Genomic DNA, 22,681 nt, shown 5'->3' on the forward strand with positions numbered 1-22,681 from the left:
GACATTTTGAAACTTGGTATCAGAATCCTTTCACAGGTTAAATCTAGGAATCTATTTTGCATCCATGTGCACACACACATGCATGTACACATTTTACTTTTTAAAAACAAATAATTCATTATGAAATTACTTTATAACTCAGGCAGTTGCTCTTATTAAGAACAAATAATCTATCTATGACAAGGAGTAGTTGAGCAAATTAACAAAATAATGTTAGATTTAGAAATATACAGTAGCCAGTAATAAAGATAATAATCATACATACCTTCTACATTAGTAAAAAAAAATAATCGTGAAATATAAGAGCAAATTAAAAAAAAATCAAATGTAATATTCTACATTCTCAGACAAAGCAAAGACCCTCACCATGATTAAAAGCAAACTCTAAAACTTGTTATTAACAACCAGACTAAATGGGGTGATTGATACAGTCAACAAAGAAAGCTCTGGCAAGGCATAAAGTTGTGTAAGTGAAAATAATTACTGAATTTAGAAAATTGATAGAAAGAGGTATAGAAATAGTGCTCAAATATAATTTCAACTATTATAAATTTCTGAACAATCATTTCCACAGTTGGTATAAGGTACCACAGTTGTGAAGCTCCGACCATATACCTATTATCTAGAACACTGCCAGAAAATCAGGACTATTTGGCTAGATTCCAAGTTATATAAAATATGAATCTTAAACTCTGAAAAGGTTAGGAGAACCAAGATGGCGGCATAGGTTAACGCCGGAGTTTGCTGCCTTGAACAACTACTTCAAAAGTGAAACTAAAAGACGGAAGGGACATCACCCAGAACCACAGGAACGCTGGCTGAGTGGAAGTCCTACAACTAGAAGGAAAGAGAAACGCATACGGACACTCAGAGGAGGCGCAGTGCTGAAGTCAAATTCTGAGGTGCGGAGTGCGCGGAGCGGGCTGGCGGCGGAGGGCGCGGTTGGCGTTTTCAATTGGGAGGGAGCCGCAGACTCTGAGCTCCAGATACGGGCGAGTCTTTAGGGACCCAGACTCAAACGGGAGAAGCGGGACTGTCTGGCTTTGGTCAGAGCGAGTGCAGCTTTCTCTCCGAGGTTTGCAGCGGGTGCTGGGACTCAGAGAGGCAGAGCCCCTGGGGACAGGACTGAGAGCCGCCATAACTGCTCCCTCCGGCCCACCCTGTTGATCCTGTGCGACCCGCCCCGCCCAAGCCCTGCACATAGGCATTTGCCGGATAGCCTCAGGCAAAGGCTAGATTAGCACCTCCCTAGAGGACAGAAGTTCTCTCACTGCTGACACAGCTGATTCTCATAGCCACCTGGCCTGGAGGTCAAACCCTCCCTGGTATTAGCTACAACAATCAAGGTTTAATTATAAGACTGCGAACAAAGACCACTAGGGGGTGCACCAAGGAAGCATAACAAAATGCAGAGACAAAGAAACAGGACAAAATTGTCAATGGAAGATATAGAGTTCAGAACCACACTTTTAAGGGCTCTCAAGAACTGTTTAGAAGCCGCCGATAAACTTAATGAGATCTACAAGAAAACTAATGAGACCCTCGATCTTATATTGGGGAACCAACTAGAAATTAAGCATACACGGACTGAAATAACGAATATTATACAGACTCCCGACAGCAGACCAGAGGAGCGCAAGAATCAAGTCAATGATTTGAAATGTGAGGAAGCAAAAAACACCCAACCGGAAAAGCAAAATGAAAAAAGAATCCAAAAATGCGAGGATAGTGTAAGGAGCCTCTGGGATAGCTTCAAGCGTACCAACATCCGAATTATAGGGGTGCCAGAAGATGAGAGAGAGCAAGATATTGAAAACCTATTTGAAGAAATAATGACAGAAAACTTCCCCCACCTGGTGAAAGAAATGGACTTACAGGTCCAAGAAGCGCGGAGAACCCCAAACAAAAGGAATCCAAAGAGGACCACACCAAGACACATCATAATTAAAATGCCAAGAGCAAAAGATAAAGAGAGAATCTTAAAAACAGCAAGAGAAAGAAGCTCAGTTACCTACAAGGGAATACCCATACGACTGTCAGCTGATTTCTCAACAGAAACTTTGCAGGCCAGAAGGGAGTGGCAAGAAATATTCAAAGTGATGAATACTAAGAACCTACAACCAAGATTACTTTATCCAGCAAAGCTATCATTCAGAATTGAAGGTCAGATAAAGAGCTTCACAGATAAGGAAAAGCTAAAGGAGTTCATCACCACCAAACCAGGATTATATGAAATGCTGAAAGGTATCCTTTAAGAAGAGGAAGAGGAAGAAAAAGGTAAAGATACAAATTATGAACAACAATTACATATCTATCAACAAGTGAATCTAAGAATCAAGTGAATAAATAATCTGATGAACAGAATGAACTGTTGATTATAATAGAATCAGGGACATAGAAAGGGAATGGACTGACTATTCTTGGTGGGGAAAGGGGTGTGGGAGATGCGGGAAGAGACTGGACAAAAATTGTGCACCTATGGATGAGGACAGTGGGTGGGGAGTGAGGGCGGAGGGTGGGGGGGGAACTGGGAGGAGGGGAGTTATGGGGGGGAAAAAGAGGAACAAATGTAATAATCTGAACAATAAAGATTTAATTAAAAAAAAAACAAAACTCTGAAAAGGAAATCTTACGATTTTGCTATTTTAAATGAGGCCTTTCCCAATTCAAAGTCTACTTAAAAATGAACAAAGCATTTTTATTGACTATAATTATTGATAATTACTACAATTTTCATTTTACTGGACTGTCAATGTTAATTAAAACATAAAGGGGGAAGTTCTAACTGACTTTATTCAATTCTTATAGCACGAAAAGGAACAAAAATATCTTCATACCATAAATCATATAATTTTGTGATCAACCACCTCTGCAAATGATTACCTGGCATCTTCTCCTCATCCTGCTGGTCCTCCCTCTTTTCAGCATCACCTGCCAGAATTTCATCTAGTTCATCATCACTGATTGGCTCATATCCTTCTCCAGCACCTGATCCTAATGAATGTGCATCATCTAACTTGGATTCATCATCTCCTGCTAATTAGAAAAATTAATCTCATGTCAAAGGGAGTGTTAAGGGAAAGAATGTCTAAGTCAAACCAAAGATGTAGAGGCTGTGTCACTAAAAAAAAAATCAGAAAAGTATTTTCACAGAAAATGACATTTCTTAATTATTCAAAACACTTGAATAAAAAAAAAAAACCTGAAGAAATATAACTCAATTAGTCAAATTTAATTTTAATGGCAAGAACAACATAGGGACAGCCATATTAAAATAGGTTATAACAGTTAAAATATGTGAAATAGAAGCTAACATGTTAATGTTGATTATATATTATATAACATAATTTTATATAGTAAAACTTTAAGTAAATCCAGACAAATATACTAACTTCAAAAGGATGCATTAATTGCTTAACTTAAACTCATGTTTTTATTGATTTTTAGAAAAAGTAAGGGAGAGAGAGAAACACTGATGTGTAGAGAAACATCAATAGGCTGCCTTCCCACACAGGCCCTGACTGGGGATCGAACCTTCAACTAAGGTATATGCCCTGACCAGGAAATCAAATCTACAAACTTTTGGTGTATAGGATGACACCCTAATCAACTGAGCCACCCGACCAGGGCAAACCTCATTAGTTTTTTAAAAACTTGCTCATATAAAATTTAGCTCATATAAATGACTTTATAGCAGTGAGGTAAAAATGTAAAAGTGCTATTAATTCTCCCCATAATCCCAATTTACCTTCCCTATCCCAACATTATTCTTTAATTAATAAACATAACTTTATAAAGAATGCTATAATACAATTTTAAGACATTTTTATTAGTACCACTGGTATATATTCTACTTCTTGATTTCACCAACTTTTCTCAACCATCTACTCCCCTGGTGAGGTAGTTGTGAACTTAAATTATCCTGAAATTACAGAGTACATTTAATATTTCTAATCATTAGTTATCAATATACTTTATTAAGTTTATAACACGAGTTTTCAAAATGCAACAGTATGCTTTATAAATATTTGCAGCAAATAAAATATAATAAACTATGAGATATTTCTAAGCATTCTAATAATTTTCTATTCTATTAAATTCTATAATAATTTCCCCATACCCTCACCAATTCAGTTATAAGACAACCAATTTTAATAACTTCATTATATAAATATACATTTAAACAAGTGCAAATGATAGGATTTTTCAATTTTCAAGTTTATCCAACTCATTTTCCTACTTTAGATGAATAAAATGTTTCATCTCACAGTAGGTAATTCACCTCTATATTTCTATGCTATGTTATCAATGACCACAACCAATGAATGATACAGTTTTAAAAAAGGGTCACAAGAGAACTATTATAATCATTAGTTCAATTATATTCAATTACATACCTCAATTACTATTATGGCTCCCAAACTGATGCTATCTGAACTCAAAATTGAGAGGAAAATGTAACTGAAGAACGTTGAATGTTTTTGTCAAGTCAAGTAGAAAAATGTGTAACAGATGACATACTGGGATATTAATTCAGATAACCAAAAGATGTAAGGATGTCTCATTTTAAAAGAATGTGAATTTATTCTGGGCCCAATGCTACAAGATGGCCAATAAAATATTACTGTTTATATACTATGTATACCAGAAGTTTCTTTGGGGGCTTGAAGTAGACAGGTTATGAGAGAACAATGTTGTAAGCACTGGTATCAGAACTAGACAGTGCCATGGAGACAGAATTTCCAGGAGAATTCTCAGGGGAGCCATACTATTCTTACCTAGGCTATAATTTACCAAAGAATAAAATGTAGGGCATGTATGTATAATCAAAATACATTTTCATTTATCTACCATTTATTGTGTCTTTGCTATAGTACTGATGATAAAAAAATGAAAAGCTAAGGTCCTTTATAATTCTGGAGAGAAATCCAAATAATTATAAAATAAGTATAGTAGAGTGCAGGGATGCCATAAAAGATGTATAAATAAAGTGCCATGTTAATTTTAAAGAGTTAAGACTTTAGCAGAGGAGGATTCTTAGAATAAATAATCCATAAACTGGGACTTGCAGTTTGAGTTAAAAAGAGAAGATAAAAAGGAAAACATCTATGAGATAATGAGAAAAGCAGGTACAAAGAAGGCTAAAGAATGCAACCCATTCAGAGAATGCAGAGGCATGAGTCAGTCTGTATAGCAGTCTGGGGGTGAAGGACAAAGAGTGATGTTCCACACAGCTAAGGCTGGCTCTGAGTGAGCTAAAAGGCTGATGTGAACTGTTCAGGGTTCCACATTCTAGGCATGGGGAGAGCAAATAGTATTCTATAGTCAATCTGTCATTAAATGCCATTTCAGGTAGTGTTATTTTCATATATATTTCTTCTCAACTGCCATAGAAACAGAAACAATAGTTGTTTTAATCCTTTTCAGAACCAAGAAGTCACTTCAATTTTTATGATTTCTATTTTTTTAAAATATCTATAGACACTGCATCTAATAATCTTTTATTTTATTTAGGTTTATTTGAACCAAGTCTGTCTTGATAGTAACATAAGAATAAATTTTGTTTTTCTTATTATTTTTTTTTTAGGGAAAGTGGAAGAGAGAGGGAAAGACAGACAGAAACATTGATATGACAGAAACACATTGATTGGTTGCCTCCTGCACGAGCCCCGACCAGGGCCTAGGCTGGGGAGGAGCCTGCAACCAAGGAATGTGCTCTTGAATTGAACCTGGAACCCTTTGATTCACAGGCTGACGCTCTATCCACTGAGCTAAACCGGCTAGGGCAAGGAGAACACATTTTAAAAACATGCCTTATAAAATCTATTTTTCCTTAAAATAATGGAGTCAGTAGGTTACCTTTTAAAACATTGGTTTTCTATAAAATCTGAAAAGGAATGGAGCAGTATAATAGACAATAAGGTGTGACTCACCTTCCAGACTCTCAGTTCTTCCAGCTTTATTTATATCTTCAAATCCCTGTATGGATGCTAGATCTTTATCCATTCGTTCTTTATCCAAAGCTACAGAGTCTCGAGAAGTGCCTTCTAGGTCTCTTTCATGTTCAGTCTCCACCTTTGCTTCACTGCGTTTTACAGACTCTGCTTGAGAACTATCAAAAATTCTGTCTCTGTCTCTGTCCCTTTCCACAGAATCAGAAATTAGTCTCTCTCTCTCCCTGTCCACGTCTCTCCTTTTGTCTCGTTCTCTCTCTCGTTCCCGTAATCTATCTCGGTCCCTGTTACGCAACCAGTCTTTATCAGCATCTCGATCCCATTCTCTTTGCCTTGTATCTCTCCTCTCTCTTTCCCTGTCTCTATCGTGCTCATATCGATCACGTTCTTGAAGCCGATCTCTGCTATCAAATGACCCAGATCTTGAATGAACCTGTCGATCTGACTCAGGAGAACTTCTTCTTGAACTATGGCTTCTTGAATCCTGGCGATCTAAAATAAATATATCATACACAAAGAGTTAACATGATAAAATAGTAATAATATGCATTATTTTAGGGTCCTTTAAAGTTTACAATTTATCTTTTTCTATGTTTATTCCCACTATTCAAAGAACTCATTTAAGGAAAAACTGATCTCTCAAAGTGCTAACTGAAATACGTAAAACACATGTTTTCTTGTCTATTATTATCACTATAACCACAAAATAACTTTAAAGAAGTTAAGTACATAAAATGATTACACAATAAAGAATCATCACTTCATTATCTGATCTCTTCTTATCTTCCTACTTTATTCTCTGTGGTCAAAAGAGAATGAACTGGCTCTTAGAAGAGCAGAAAGGTTAAAATTTTAGGCATGAAAAAATGAGTTGAAGCCGAAGCCGGTTTGGCTCAGTGGATGGAGCGTCGGCCTGCGGACTGAGAGGTCCCAGGTTCGATTCCGGTCAAGGGCATGTACCTGGGTTGCGGGCACATCCCCAGTGGGGGATGTGCAGGAGGCAGCTGATCGATGTTTCTCTCTCATCAATGTTTCTGGCTGTCTCTCTCCCTTCCTCTCTGTAAAAGATCAATAAAATATATATATAAAAAAAAAGAGTTGAATACATAAGTCCTTTCACCAAGATATCCTACTAAAATCTTGATATTAAGCAGACTGACATCACTGAGTGTAACTTTATTATAATATTGATATTAATGTGGTAACAGGTAACATTTTGGAGGGATGGTTAAACTTCTATTTTAAGTTCCTTGAAATTTAGGACAGTGAGTGAAGTAATAAACTAAGCATTTACTTTAAAATTATAATTTGTACAAAATATGTTAACACAGGAAACACCAGCTAGATTATATTTCAATTTATTACCTGAAGAAGTACTTCGACTGGGTTCTCCACGCTTTAACTGATCAATCCTTGATTTTCTCTCTCCTGAGACTTCCAAGCTTTTTGTTTTTTCTCTGTCTCTTGAACCACTATGCAGTACTCTCTTTCGACCACTTTGGTCATCTCCACTTCGATGGGCCGAATCACTGGACGGGGACCGTAGACGACCAGATGTATGACTACGATTACTCCGATTGCTTCCAAGGCTGCTACTCCTCTTTTGATCCACTGGTTTGCGATGTGATGCATCTTCTATAGTAACGTGAGGTGCCTCTACTTTTTCGGCTCGTGTTTTATGGCATTTTCTATGAGAGTCTTCACTTGTATTGGTGGGGATGACAGAAGAAGAAATAGTGGTAGCACATGGGCTGAAGGTGCTGATAGCAGTAGCAGCAGTGGCAAGGGTAGCAGAAGCAGTCATAGTAGGAGCTGCAGCCACAGGAGGAGGAGGAGGGGGAAGGGAAGATGGAGAAGAAGTCCTTCCAGGAGCAGCAGCTGTGGCAGCATGCTCTGATTCTGTCAACTCTGCACGGTCAGGCACATCCTCATCAGACCAGTCACTAAAGGCTGTATCTTCTTTTCTCTGAGGATCTTCTATAGTCAAATCCTTATCATTGGAAATTTCAACCAATCCCTCTTTAGTTGTTATAGGGGGAGTCCGGGGGCCTCTTTTCTTCTTACTCTGCTGGACTGCTTCTTCATCAGAAATATCAGAATCACCTCTGGATCTCTTATGTTTTTTTTCAACACTTTTCTTCTTCTGTCCTTTTTTTGGTGAAAATACTTGACCATCTTCAGATGCTGTCTCTGTGTTAGCCCTCTCTATTCCAACATCATCCTCTTTCTTTTTCTTAATAGGTTTCTTTTGAATTTTTGCTTTTTTCTTGTTTTCATCATGAGCTCCATCAGAAGTATCACGGTCTTCAGATGCGTGGTGTCCTAGCATGTCTTGTGCTCGAATTCTTGAGCTTTCTGTGATTTCTGTCTGTTCTCTCTGCTTATCTACAGAAGAAACTTTCTCTTTGAGCTCTTGCTCTTCATAGCGCCTTGAACTCTCTTTTCTTTCTGGTTTATGATCTTCCTCTTTCCATCTACCCTGCCTGTCTTCTGGAAAGTGTGATGGACTGAGAGAATGAGAATCTTGAGGTCGTACAACCTGGCTCAAGAGTCTGTGTCTTTCATCTACCCAAACAGATAAAAGTAATTACACTTTCACCAAATTAACAAACTTTCATGTAACATATAACTAATAATAAACCAATCTTTTATTTTCATTTTAAAACTTGAAAAATGGCAATCATTTTAGTAAAAATTAAAATACGGCTTTTCTGCAAATAGTAGGAAATGATAATTCCATTGTGATAAAATAACTATTTCTAACATATACTTTACTCACACTGAAGACATTCAGAGGCAGCAAAAGAAAAAATTTAAATCTGAATCCATTACTTCCTACTAATGTCAAAGTGTAGTCTCATGGTTACAAATGAATATGAATATAGAAACATAGAAAACAGACTCTGCTTACTTTTATCATCTCCACTGTTGTAGTTGTCACTGTCAGGAGAATGTTCTCGTCGCCGCTTAGGTGACTGACGAGGGCTAAGACTCTCTTCATTTCTATAGCGCTTCCTAAGTTGGACAAACAAATGTAATTCATAAAAGTCTAGGAGCTGTAAAGAGATTTCTTTACTATGTTTTTTGCTTTTTTTACTATTATTTCTTCACTATACTAGAATAATTGTAGGATAGCAATACTGTCAGCGCTATATCATACAGTCAGCATCTTTAATAAAATGAAGAACTTCATTTGCTACGACTTATAATTGTGAACTTAAAAAATACATAGCAACACATCTTCCTTTTTTCATTATACATGTAGAATCACTAAACTGAAAAGCACTAGATATAAATACTGCAAGATGGAAAGCATGCAGCAGAGGAATCAAAATATTCACGAGCCCTCTACTAAAATTTATTAATTAATTTTATACTTTATACTGTTGGGAAGCCAAATGAAAAAAAAATATTAGCTTTAAAGTCAAAAGACAAGTTAAACTTATAGCCATGTTACTTATTACTAGTATGCAACCGTAGGTATGTTCCTTAAAGTCGTTGAATTTTAGCTTTCTCACCTGAAAATGGGGGGAAAAACAAGGGTCCATACCATAAAATTGTAATGAGGAATAAATTAGTTATGTTGTAAGCCCAGTGCCAGGCATGTTATGTAAAAATTAGTTCCTTTTCTTTTCTTAGAACTAAAGCACTTGCTTGGTGAAAATTAATAAAATAATTCATATATTCATTACTTTTCTTGTTCTTCCACTGAATTTTAAATGAGTAGTAATTCATATCTCTGGATACTTAGGTAATTCTGGTGTTTTCCTACATGTTCATTAAATTTTAACCAACTATTTTTTAATAACATTGTATGTTAATAAATACTATGTTCAAAGTTGTGACACATACTGTAGCACAGTTATTTCCTTGATAGCTCATTTTTATAAATGAGCAACCAGGTGGAGAAGGAGGCCTCAGATGTAGTATGACAATTTACAAACCCAACCTTGTGCAATTCATTATCTGAAGCACCGCCCATCTTCAGGCAGTATACTTTCCCAGTCTTTGAATCTAGGCTGGCCCAGTGACTTACTATGACAAGAGAATGTTGTGAAAGTGACGCTGTGTAAGTTTGGAGAGATAAGACTCAAGAGGCCTTGCAGCTTCTGCTTTTGCCTGCTTGGTATGTTTCTACCATCATATGTAAAAGCAGAGTTTAGGCTACTGGTGGATAAGAAGTCATATGAAGGAAAAATGAGATGGCCTACCAAGTGCCAGACATGTGAGTAAGGCCGTTTGGACTCATTCAGACCCAAGTGAACTGCCATACTGACTGTAGAAACATGACTGATCCCAAGTGAAACCAGCAGAACTGCTCTGCTGAGCCCAGCCAAAATTGCTAATCCACAGAATCATGAACAAAAAAATTGTTTTAAATTATGCAAGAGTTAACCGGTACACTAGAATGAAGTGAAAATTTAAAACATACAAAAAATAGACCTTAATTTCAAAACAATATCTACAGAAACAAAAGTAAAGTAAAATAAATACTATGGCAATTCTGCAAATCTTCTATATAATAGTGGTTAAAAAAGTGCTGGATAAGTTCAACTACTGAGACGACAATACAATTGATGAAGACATCAACTTATTACCCTCATATAAGTGGTTACTGAGGTCGTTATTAATGCTTGGATTGGCTAGCCACAAAAAACAACACACACACACACACACACACACACACACGAAAATTTTTGCTATTATAAGCAGAGAACAGAAGCATGGAAAAATATTAAAGCATAAGACTGCATATTAAACACAAAATAGATTTCAGAATTTTAATATTAGAAAAGAGCTAAAGAGGTCAGAGGAGATACAAGAACTAATGTATTGTGTGCTACATGTGTTAAAAGTAGTATATGAATTTTATGTTAATGTAAGATTTTTTTAAAAAAATAAGGGTGAGCCGAAACCGGTTTGGCTCAGTGGATAGAGTGTCAGTCTGTGGACTGAAAGGTCCCAGGTTCGATTCCGGTCAAGGGCATGTACCTGGGTTGCGGGCACATCCCCAGTAGGAGATGTGCAGGAGACAGCTGATCGATGTTTCTCTCTCATCGATGTTTCTAACTCTCTATCTCTCTCCCTTCCTCTCTGTAAAAAATCAATAAAATATATTAAAAAAAAAAAAATAAGGGTGAATTATAGAAAATCTTGGCTGCATACTGAAGGGAAGCCAGGACCTAATGAAAGAGGCCTTCACTTCTGTGCTATGTTGTTTTTCCATAACCATAATCCATAATAGTAATGATGAAAAAGACTAATGTATGGAGCTGGAGTTTGTCTTTAGCAAGAGGCAAATATTATCTTTTTCTAAGATAATATTTTTTACAAAGCAGTTAACTTCCAATTTGGTTTTGTGCCTGTAAAATCTCAAAAACAACCAATCAGAATCCAAAGTTTTCATGGTCAAAGTGACTGGCTTGGTTCCCTTGTCTGCTCAACTAATCAAAGCCCCAATACAGAGGGTTGCTAAGCTAACTGGTATAACCATGGGGCTGTCTTAGCCATCATTTGGAGAAAACCTTTCTGAGACTGGAACTAGCACAGAAGAAAACAGTGGAGGAATAAAGGTATACCATTCCTGATGCTTTGAGACTGTGGATACATCAGAACAAATGAAAGGTAACCCTAGATTTCCCAGATACTTGAGCAAATAAATTCATTTTAGTTAAAAAAAATAAAGGGGGGGGGGGCGGGGGAGAGAAAATGCCTTCAAGTATACTTATGAATAAGAACACAGTTTTGTCCCTAATTATCTCTATACTCATCTCAAAAGAGGATACCTCTCTATCTTTTGCCTTTTTCTAGCTCTGCAGTGGTTACAGAAATGCCCTCAGTTCAAAGACACTGTGAATGTTTCAGTAGCCTGGAAGTAGTGAGTCCAGATTTTCAGTATGCAAATCTCATGAAGAATTATTAGGAATAGCACAGGCAATATCTCTTGGTAACTGATCAACTCCATAACTAGTTATAAAGTGAATGTGATGGGATAAAATTAAGTTTAATAATTTTATCACTTTTATGTTGGTTTCCTATTAAAAACAGTTCTGAAGTAGGTGAATAAGCTTATGTGCCATCAAAAATGTAAGTTAAATAAGAATAATTAATTATAGCCCCTGGATTAAGAAGTACAAGAATGAAAAAACTATTATTTTACAGACAATTCAAAAATTTTTAAACACAAAATTATATAATAAAATTGAAATACAGAAACATGTAGAGAGGAAAAAAAATTAAGCCATTAGGGGCACACTAAAAAGCATTAAATAAAACGTTTTTAATTCTTTACTGAGATGTAACTTAAAAATCTGATTCACATCTCTCTCCCCCAATTTTTTTTGGGGGAGGCAACCAAAATTTTTGGTGGCCTAAAAAGAAAAAAAAAGAAAAAACTGATTCATAACTCTTACTTTGATTTTCTCTCATCGTGTCCATCTCTTAGATTCCTGTCTTCTCGGACATCTTCTCGCTTTTCTCTGCGGTCCTCTCGTCCTTTGTCTTCCCAATCCCTCTGACGCTCTCGTTCTTTATCCCTTACTCTTTCTCTTTCTCTTTCCCGCTCTCTCTCTCTCTCCCTCTCCCGTTCTCGCTCTCTCTCCCTCTCCCTTTCTTCTCTCTCTCGCTCCCGTTCTTTTTCCCTATCTCGCTCCCTCTCTCTTTCTCTCTCTCGATCATGGTCACGATGATCTCTTTCACGGTCTCTCTCTTTTTCTCTTTCTCTTTCCCTCTCCCGTTCCCTAGCCCGCTCTCTTTCTAGTTCTCTTTCTTTTTCTCTTTCCCGATCCCGCTCTCTGTCTCGCTCTCGTTCCCGATCTCTTTCTCTAACTCTTTCATCTCTTCTATCATCCACTCTGTCTACTCTTCGTTCCTCTCTTCTTTCATCACGCTCAAGCTCGTCATTCCTTCCCTGATGTCGAATTGGTGAGCTTGGTCTTTGATCTACAATGAAAATCAAGTTTTGTCAGTGATTAATTTGACAGATAACCTATTGGTAAGACAGTATGGCAAATTTTAAATTTTATGTGTATAGGGTCACAGTGGCAATAAATATAAATCAGATACCACCTTTATATTTAATTTAATCATCCAAATAATCACCCCTAGATGTTTAAAAATATTTTTTCTTAAAGGTATTATTTTTTGCCCTCTAACTACCATGTTTTCTGCTCCCCATCAATCCCCCACCCACCTCCCATTGATCCACCTTTGATCTTTCTCTGCATGCTCCTTACCCTACCTCCAGCCCACTGCTCCAACCCCACTTTCTGCCATCTCTACCCTTCACCTCTGATCTTCTCTGTCCCCCCAGCAGGACCTGAGAACACTGGTGGCAAAGGATAGGGGCAGCAGGAGGTGTAGAACATAGGAGCTGAAGGAAAAAAAAAATTTCCCTCGTAAGTCACACCTCTAATTTCAGGCAAAAATATATACACATAAAAGTGCAGCTATTATGTGAGGAAAAAATAGTAGAACAAAACAAATATTTGTTGCTGCAATATCAATTTATCATAAATTAAAATATTAAGGGTACTGACACTTAGCAATCTTGAAATAATCAAATGTAAAAAGTGTTTCATATTCGTGATATATTTACAATTAATAACTAACTACTAATAAAAGTTTTATTTAATCACATAACTGATTACTCAGATGAAGAGCTGTGTTAATAATCTCATCACATTATATATGTACGTATATTTTTTGATACATAAATCATATAAACAGAGAAAATTAATGCATGATGCTCAAATGCCTAGTTGAGCAGGAAATTAGTCTGGGATCAAAAAATGTATAATAAAATGGCATGCACTGTTCCATGGAGATGGCCACTTTCATATTATATAATAATATTTACAGGCTAATTATAAAGTCATACTATAATATGGCCAACAGATTTATAAGTGGTATATCTAACATCAACTTATTAAGCAGAATAATTTTAGGATATTTCTAGAAAAGGGCTCAATATAGTAATTTAAATTTCCTTTCTTACCACATATGAAAGATACAAATTATCCATATATACTCATTAGAAGTTATAGAGTGATATAAAAGTTCACAGCATTTTAAAACTAAAACCAAACCAAACCTTTTCCTGCCCCCTTCCTCCTTTTCCTCTTAAAAACACAGAAATTATGCTCCAGAAGTGTGTCAAAGTCATAGATGGTAAATACATTAGCACAGTAGAATTAGAATTCGGTTCTCTTAAGACCTTTTTTACTTTTTTTGCTGAAACTATCTAAAATGGTTTTATTATATTACACTTTTGATTCCCAGATGCTATATGATTGTCTCAATTCCTGGTTTTATTATATTACACTTTTGATTCCCAGATGCTATATGATTGTCTCAATTCTTTTAGTCTTATATGTCTGCACATGCTGTACCCTCTCCCTGAAAAGTGTTTCTTCCATTGTTCCTTTAGGCAACTCTTACTATCCTTCAGACCCTAGTTCAGATGTCCCCTATTTAGGAAGTTTTCTTGGATTTCCTCAGAATTCTGTTTGCTCCTTTGTCTTCTCATAGAACTTTATATAGTAGTTGCATTTATCACACTTCAATTGTCTATTTGTACCTATTTAGGCTGTGAAGAACTAAAAGGAAGATTTAAATTCCTAAGCACAGAACAAGGTGCCTGGGTGCCTGGGGGTCATAGTAATGTCACAATGATTACAAAATGTTGAAACAAACTCAATACTGCATCTTATAGTAATAAGGGAATACCAGGGATGGGTAACCTTTTTTCTGCAAAGGGCCATTTGGGTATTTATAACATTTGCGGGCTATACAAAGTTATCAACTTAAAATTAGTCTACTATATTTGGTCAAACATTTAACTCATCCCTAATGCCTGGCAGGGCCAGACCAAATGATTTCTTGGGCCTTATATGGACCATGGGCTGGATTTCCCCACCCTTGGAATAGACTTTTTTACCCAGACACTATTTTGATGTATAAAAAGTATTTTACCAACCAAAATGACAATGTTCCTTACTTCAAAGAAAATAGAAAAAATGTAAGAACACCAGTTTAACGTCTAAACTATCTTCTCTATGTTTTCCCCCAAAATGTGTTCTTTGAAGATGTGTTTCTCGTAATATATTTCCTTTATCTTAATGAGTGACATACCCATTCATGAAAGTTGGAAATCTCTGAATCCCATCATATTCAAGTAACCATCAATTTCACTCTCAAAATATTTCTTCTATTTCCTTTCTTCATTCCTACAGTTAATATTATTAACTCAGATTTTGATAAGCTCTTCTTAGATGTCTATGTCATCAATAATCTAACTGGTTGGTATTCTTGGTCTTCAGTCTTTCCCCAGACTCTTATAGTTTTTGATGAAAACTCTGTTCTTCCAGCTGCTTAAAAGCAGTTACCTTATAAATAGTGAAAAGGCAATTAAATACAAAATTTTTAGCCTGACTTATAAGCCTGACAACCTGGCCTATCAACTCTCATCAATCTTTTTTCCTAGCTTCTTTCCTTTTTTACCAAATATAGCATACCTCTACCCTAACCTCATACTTCTTTATTACTTCAAAACATGTTTCTTTTAGTCTTATATGTCTGCACATGCTGTACCCTCTCCCTGAAAAGTGTTTCTTCCATTGTTCCTTTAGGCAACTCTTACTATCCTTCAGACCCTAGTTCAGATGTCCCCTATTTAGGAAGTTTTCTTGGATTTCCTCAGAATTCTGTTTGCTCCTTTGTCTTCTCATAGAACTTTATATAGTAGTTGCATTTATCACACTTCAATTGTCTATTTGTACCTATTTAGGCTGTGAAGAACTAAAAGGAAGATTTAAATTCCTAAGCACAGAACAAGGTGCCTGGGTGCATCTCTAACCTCAACCTCCCTCAATCTCCCTATTGTCACCATACACTACTCACATTGATCTTCTTTCAAACTAGGACATATTAAATTTTCCCATGGTATATACTCTTCTCTCTGCACAGAATGCTTTTACCCTCAATCTGTGCAATACTAATGTCTCTTGTATTTGTGCCTCTGCATAAATATAATTTCTTTAAAAATTTTTCATAAATACTCTATCTAGATAAAAAAAAAAAAAAAGCTCCATCTCTTAAACCTTTACTTCTATATTTGGGTCCCTTGTTTGTTTCCTTGATAGCACTGAATCACTGTTCCATTTTTTTTGAGGGGTGGGGTGGGTTATCTTCACTTCTATTAAGTTCTACAAGGACAAGGGCTATTGTACTCTGAGAACCAAGCAAAATGCATGGGGACTTGGTAAACATTTATAGAATATCATTAACCTCAAAAATATATTTCTATCTCAGTTAAACAAATGGTATTTGTTGAAATAGTTATGGTAAAGTAAAACAGAAAAAGAACAGGCCTTGTAGTCAGAAGACCTAAATTTGAATTCCAGCTATGGAACTTATTTCTCTGTAATACTGGAAAAATCACTACCTTTCTCTTGGCCTAAATCTCCTAAATTATAAAACATGGATTGTATATCTACACTTAAAAGGATATTTTAAAAGGATTTTACGATTTAAAAAAATATACATATGTTCTTTAATATTATAAAAGGATATTAAGTCAGAGAATATATATAAAGCAACTATCAAAGTTCTTGGTAACTTAATGCATGTGGGGTTTAACTAAATATAAAATTGAAACCAAATGCTATGACATGAGAAAAACCTGAGCCAGAATATGAAACTAGAAAAAAAAAAAAAGGAAAAAAATAAGGTATAAAAAAAGCATTACCAGGACACAGTGTTAAAGAGAGCAAAGAGAGGTGAATCATGTCAGGAAAGAAATAATTTCAGATATAAACAGAACATATAAACTCCAGCCTCATCTGTAACTAAAGAAATCATACACATCATCTTTTAACCTAAATATTAGGCTTACCCTAACAAACTCAACCCAACCAGCACTGATTTCATCTACACTCCCCAAAGTACATTGTGTCTTAGAGACTTCATTCATTCTCCTCTCAGTACTTCCCATATCAGGATACTGTATTATCTCTTTGATTCAGCTCACTGTGAAGCATCAGTATTCAATTCTCTACTCCATCAAGTTTTGTACTATACTAATCTCAGCATTACAACAAATCTTACTTTAGTAACCAGCCAAGGTTAGTAAGACCTTCATAAAATCTTAAGTATTTATAGCCCTAATATGTACAGGAAATAAAAGCTTGTTAAAGAAAGTACTTATTACCCTTCTTAAATGCCGTCTAGTAGCCTTGCTTCAAAATTTATTTAAGAGATCACCTAATAGAGTAACAGAAAATGTTCAGATTAAGATATAAAAGAATCTAAAATTAGCTAAAGCAAGCATTACATATTCTCAGGAAAGAACATAAATAAAATGTTTCTCCAGAAAACCCCAACCCTGTAATTATCATTTTTTTTGTTCCTCTACGACAGTCTTTACAAAACTGTTTATCACTGCTAGTGAGGGAGTGGCCAGGATACTCAGATGAGAAAGTTTAAGTATCTCCTGAGTCAGAAATGCCAGAATGGTACCCCAAATCTACATTTTTTAAAGGGTTATGAGTTACTTGGTTAAGGTGAGAGACATACAACAGTGCACCTCAATTCTTTCAGTGTGCAACTACCTACACTGTTGCCCAACAGGTCATGGTAGCTAGTTATTTACACATTCTCCCCTAAGTAAACAAGAAAAGATTATATGAGTAAATATAATAGCTTCAAATGTGTTAACAAACAAAAATCTTAAAAAACATCATTCATTAAAAAGTAAGTTGATAACTATTTAAAAAATAATAATTTCTCCAATCAATGTTGGTCATTATTTAATAATATTCCATTTGACAAACCTCTTTCTCTATTGTCACGACGGTCTCTTTCTCCATGTCTTCTCTCAAAGGAAGAATCTCTTGTTTGATCTCTACTGTCTCTTTCAGGATATCTGTCTCTTTCAGGATAGCTACTTCGAGTTTCCCAGCTTTCATGATAGTTGCTACTACTACTGTGACTATCAAGTTGAGAAGCTCTTGTGCCTCGGCTTCCTAAAAAGGATATTCACACAAATGTTTACTGATACACTTCATTCAACAAGTTTCATCAGTCACAATTTTTCCGACCAAAACCCATACAGATAAAGGTGTTTTACTTAATTCAAAAGTGTACTAATCATTGTTGAAAAGAATATTAGCTGTTAGATCAGAACACCTAAGTTGTCTTATGGATATACAGTGGTGCCCTGACTTACGAGTGTCCCGACTAACCAGTTTTTCAAGATACGAGCCGTCTCTCGGCCGATTTTTTGCTTTGAGTTGCGAGCTAAAATTCGGGTTACGAGCCAGCTTCTGATACCCCACCGCTAGTTGGCGCAGCGAACGTCACAGTGAACTCAACAACATCAGTCCTGCATCACCTGTCTCACTCTTTCACTTTATGATTTGACATATGAGTAATTTGAGTTACGAGTTCTGTCACGGAACGAATTAAACTCGTAAGTCAAGGCCCCACTGTATATTATTGCTTTGATTACAGTTTATGAGGGAAAACATTCCAATTCAGAACCAAGACACTTTGTCGACATTAAGTGGTACCTAAAAATTTACATTAAAAAATGTGGGAAATGAATAGTCATAGTAGCCTTATTTGTAATACCAAAAACTGGAAAGGACCCAAATGACTTTTAATGGGTGACTGGTTAAAAAAACAGAGGTACATCCAAAACATGGAATACTACAATAAGGAACAAACTACTGATACATGAACTTCAAGGAAATTATACTGAATGGAAAAGCCAATTTCAACAGGATACTTGCAGCATGATTCCATTTATGTAACATTTGTGAAATAACAATTACAAGATAGAGGACATATTAGTGGTTGCCAGGGATTAGGGTCAAGGGATTTAGGCTGTGGCTATAAGGGGATAACACAGGGAGTCTTGTGATGGTAAAGTTGAATATCCAGATTGTGATGATGGTAATGCAAGGTTACACAGCCATTAAGGAAAACAGTACAGAGCAGTGGTTCTCAACCTTTCTAATGCCGCGACCCTTTAATACAGTTCCTCATGTTGTGGTGACCCCAGCCATAAAATTATTTTCGTTGCTACTTCATAACTAATTTTGCTACTGTTATGAATCGTAATGTAAATATCTGATATGCAGGATGTATTTTCGTTGTTACAAATTGAACATAATTACAGCATAGTGACTAATCACAAAAACATTATGTAATTACATATGTGTTTTCTGATGGTCTTAGGCGACCCCTGTGAAAGTGTCGTTCAACCCCCAAAGGGGTCGTGACCCACAGGTTGAGAACCGCTGGTATAGAGGCTCCTAAAAAAACTAAAAATAGAATTATCATATGATCCAGCAATTCCACTGCTGGGTATACGTCCACAGGAACTGAAATCAGGGTTTAGAAGAGATATCTGTACTCCCATGTTCATTACAGCATTATTCACAATAGCCAAGAAATGGAAGCAACCTAAAGAAAATGTGGAATATATATACACAATAGAATATTATTCAGCCTTAAATAAGAAGAAAATCCTGCCATTGGTGACATGAATGAACCTGGTGGACATTATGTTTAGTAAGATAAGCCAGACACAGAAAGACAAATACCACATTATACCACTTATATATAAAATCAAAAACAGTCAAACTCATAGAAGGAGTGAGCAGAATGGTGGTTGCCAAGGACTGGAGGGAGAGTGACACAGGGAGGTATTAGTCAAAGGATACAAAATTTCATTTGTACAGGATGATGAGTCCTAGATATCTTCTGTATGTTATAGTGCCTATAGTTAGTAATATGTATCAGAAACTAAAAAATTTGGTAAAGAGGGTAGATCTTATGTTAAGTATTTTCATTATACACATCCTATATAATAAAAGGCTAATATGAAAATCCACTGAACGACAGAATGACTGGCCACTATGACGTGCACTGACCACTAGGGGGCAGATGCTCAATGCAGGAGCTGCCCCCTGTTGGTTAGTGTGCTCCCACAGGGGGAGTGTCGCTCAGCCAGAAGCCGGGCCCATGGATGGTGAGTGCAGCGGCGGTGGCAGGAGCCTCTTCCGCCTCTGCAGCAGCACTAAGGGTGTCCAACTGCCAGCTTAGGCCCGCTCCCTTTGGGGAGCGGGCCTAAGCCACCAGTCAGACATCCTCCTAGGGTTCCCGGACTGTGAGAGGGCACAGGCTGGGCTGAGGACCTCCCCCGCAAGTGCACGAATTTCATGCACTGGGCCTCTAGTCTATATATATATATATATCAGCGACCAGAATGGCAGAACGACCAGAAGGACCGGAGGCTATGATGTGCACTGCGGCAGCCAACCAGCCTGATCCGGGCCCCAACCTCCCCTACTCTGGCTGGCCCCACTCTCAATTGGACCCTAACACCCCGATTGGGGGCGGGGCCGGCTGCCCAACCTCCCATGGCCCCTCTCCATGGCCGGCCTGATGGGCCCCATCAGGGCAGGCCGGCCAGACCCCACCCCTGCATAAATTTGTGCACCGGGCCTCTAGTACACAAACAATAAAAAATAAAGAGAGCAGGATGAAATATTTTTGCAGGTGACAATTATGTTTATGGCACAGATATGGTATATACTTATTTCCAAGCTCATCAAGTTGTGTACATTAAATGTGTATAGCTTTCTTTTCATATTTATAGCTTTATTTTAGAGATTTTTTGTAATAAAGATAAAAACAGGTGATCTAGTCATCAATAGTTTGACAGCTGAAATGAGTTAAGCTGATTGAAGCACATGGTTGTCTTTCTCAGAAATAAAACTAATTTCCCTAGGTATCTTGTAGCTCTTCATTCTATTGGGAGCATTTTAGGTAACCTGACAGAGAAAAGCTGCGCGCCGGGACGCAGTCCCTCCCAGCCACAGTGTGTCAATTTCCCTAAGTCCACGCCCTCTGAGTACTGCAGGCCAGGTGCTGACACTGGAGCCAAAGGGGATGCAGTTATTTCTAGGGCCTTCCCTCTGGAGCTGCCCAGGCAGGCATGCTAGTCCCAGCAAAGAGGGGTTGGGGGGGGGGGCAGCTAGAGGTGGGTATGGCCTGGGAGGGGCAGGGTCAGGCCGAGATTCAGGAAAAACCCTGCCCTCCTTACACGCCTCCCTATAGCCCAGACCGGCGTGATTGTGACATCACAGGTGCCATGGGGCTGGGGCCCTGGGAACGCCCCCACACCCCGGGGGTCAGTCACCCCCAGCAGCTGTGAGTGACTGCTCAGCTGCGCCTTGAGGATGCACACCTTGGTGGTCACTGGTGGATGCAACCCGCCCTGCACAGGATGGGGGTTACAGGGCCTTGGGATGTTCCTTCTTCCCCCATTCGCCCTGCCAGGTGGCTGGCACTGAAACTGAGTCGCGCACCAGGCCCCAGGGCGGGGGTCTTCTCTGGGCAAGATGGGGAGTGCTTGCATGACTTGTTGCTGTGGCACAGCTTGTCCCTGTCCCTTAAGCCCTGGGGAGCATCTAATTATGGCCTAAGGGGCACCATGGATACTTTAGGGAGGGCTTGCCTAACAATCTATGCAGGATTTAGTTTCCCTCTAATCCAGAGGTACAGAGAAGAGTAGGGTCCAAACCGAGGAGAAGGCGGCCTATGAGGGGTGGAGCTCAGCACAGCAGGACCCCAGTGGGAGTTGTCTGTCTGAGTCAATATCCACTCAGTGTGGAAAGATGACATTGCACAAGTCCCACGTTGGGTGCCAAATCTGATATCCCGAATGGCAAGCTTGGACACTTATCATCACAGGTTCTTGTCCTATAAAGTTTGAAAAATAAAATTTGCAGACTAAAAGATTTTAAGCAAAGTGTAGAAGTTTACTGCAAGGGTATACAAACTCCCTCTGGGAAAGGGTCCCCTAAGGGGACCCCCCTGGGGAGAGTTCCCCAAATGGAGAAAAACTTGCTCTCTAAAATGGAAAAAAAACTAGTGATATGGAATTTTTGGACTGGAACCCAGATTCTTTGTCTGCTGGAGTTGAAGAATGAATCCACGGACAGAGGGTAGTATAGCAAAAGTGGAGATTTATTGAAGAACAACTACAGACTCCCACATGGGGAGAGGGAAAGAATCCCACAGACTGGACTCCCACGTGGGGAGGGGGAAAGGGTCCCCATGTATAGCTTTTTGTATGTCAATCATACCCCAATAAAATGGTTTTTGAAAAAGTTCATGGAACCAAACACACACACACACCTTACACATAACAGCTTTAGGAGCAATGAACAAATTATAGCATAATTCTAAATACTGCAAGAGAGTATTTTAATAACCAAAATATTTATAAAGAATATTTTAATAATTAAAGACCAAAATGAAGAAATTGGAAACATTGTTTAAAATACTACATAAAACCTCTGGGAACGAACAGGTTAAATGTTGGATTAGATGGCGCTAAGAGAAAAATGAGTAAAAAAAGATATGTCTGAGAATACAACCCAGAGAATGAAAGACAGATAAAAAGATGAAAAATTTGAAAGGAGAGTTAGGAGGAAAAAAAGACACAAGGAAAGATTCAAAATGTGTCTAACATTTGCCTAACTATATACTGTTTGGAGTACTTTAAAACAAAAAGATACAGAAAGCTTGAAAGGATAAAAAAAGTCGTATCAAACAAATACTAACCAAAAGAAATTGGTGGAGTGACGTCAGAGAAATGGCAGTGTGAGAGGTTCCACTGGTCTGTCTATTTCCACTGAAGTTACAATTTGAAC

At 37.6% G+C, this 22,681-nt stretch overlaps 1 protein-coding gene across 5 annotated transcripts in view; it reads right to left on the reverse strand.

Annotated features, from left to right (window-relative positions):
* The window catches only part of ZC3H13 (zinc finger CCCH-type containing 13), a 126,545-nt gene that overhangs the window by 16,007 nt on the left and 87,857 nt on the right, over positions 1 to 22,681 (reverse strand). For 4 of the 5 annotated variants that reach the window (XM_036296838.1, XM_036296833.1, XM_036296835.1 and 1 more), the window contains 7 exons: positions 17,786 to 17,977; positions 13,243 to 13,326; positions 12,368 to 12,896; positions 8,866 to 8,969; positions 7,320 to 8,519; positions 5,934 to 6,446; positions 2,884 to 3,036 (listed from right to left, as the gene is read on the reverse strand). In XM_036296838.1, coding sequence (XP_036152731.1) covers positions 2,884 to 3,036; positions 5,934 to 6,446; positions 7,320 to 8,519; positions 8,866 to 8,969; positions 12,368 to 12,896; positions 13,243 to 13,326; positions 17,786 to 17,977 — 2,775 coding nt within the window. The remainder of the gene's footprint in view (positions 1 to 2,883; positions 3,037 to 5,933; positions 6,447 to 7,319; positions 8,520 to 8,865; positions 8,970 to 12,367; positions 12,897 to 13,242; positions 13,327 to 17,785; positions 17,978 to 22,681) is intronic. The other variant, XM_036296834.1, reaches the window with a different exon arrangement.

This window comes from Myotis myotis, unplaced genomic scaffold (assembly GCF_014108235.1).
Source record: "Myotis myotis isolate mMyoMyo1 unplaced genomic scaffold, mMyoMyo1.p scaffold_m19_p_3, whole genome shotgun sequence".
Taxonomy (NCBI): domain Eukaryota; kingdom Metazoa; phylum Chordata; class Mammalia; order Chiroptera; family Vespertilionidae; genus Myotis; species Myotis myotis.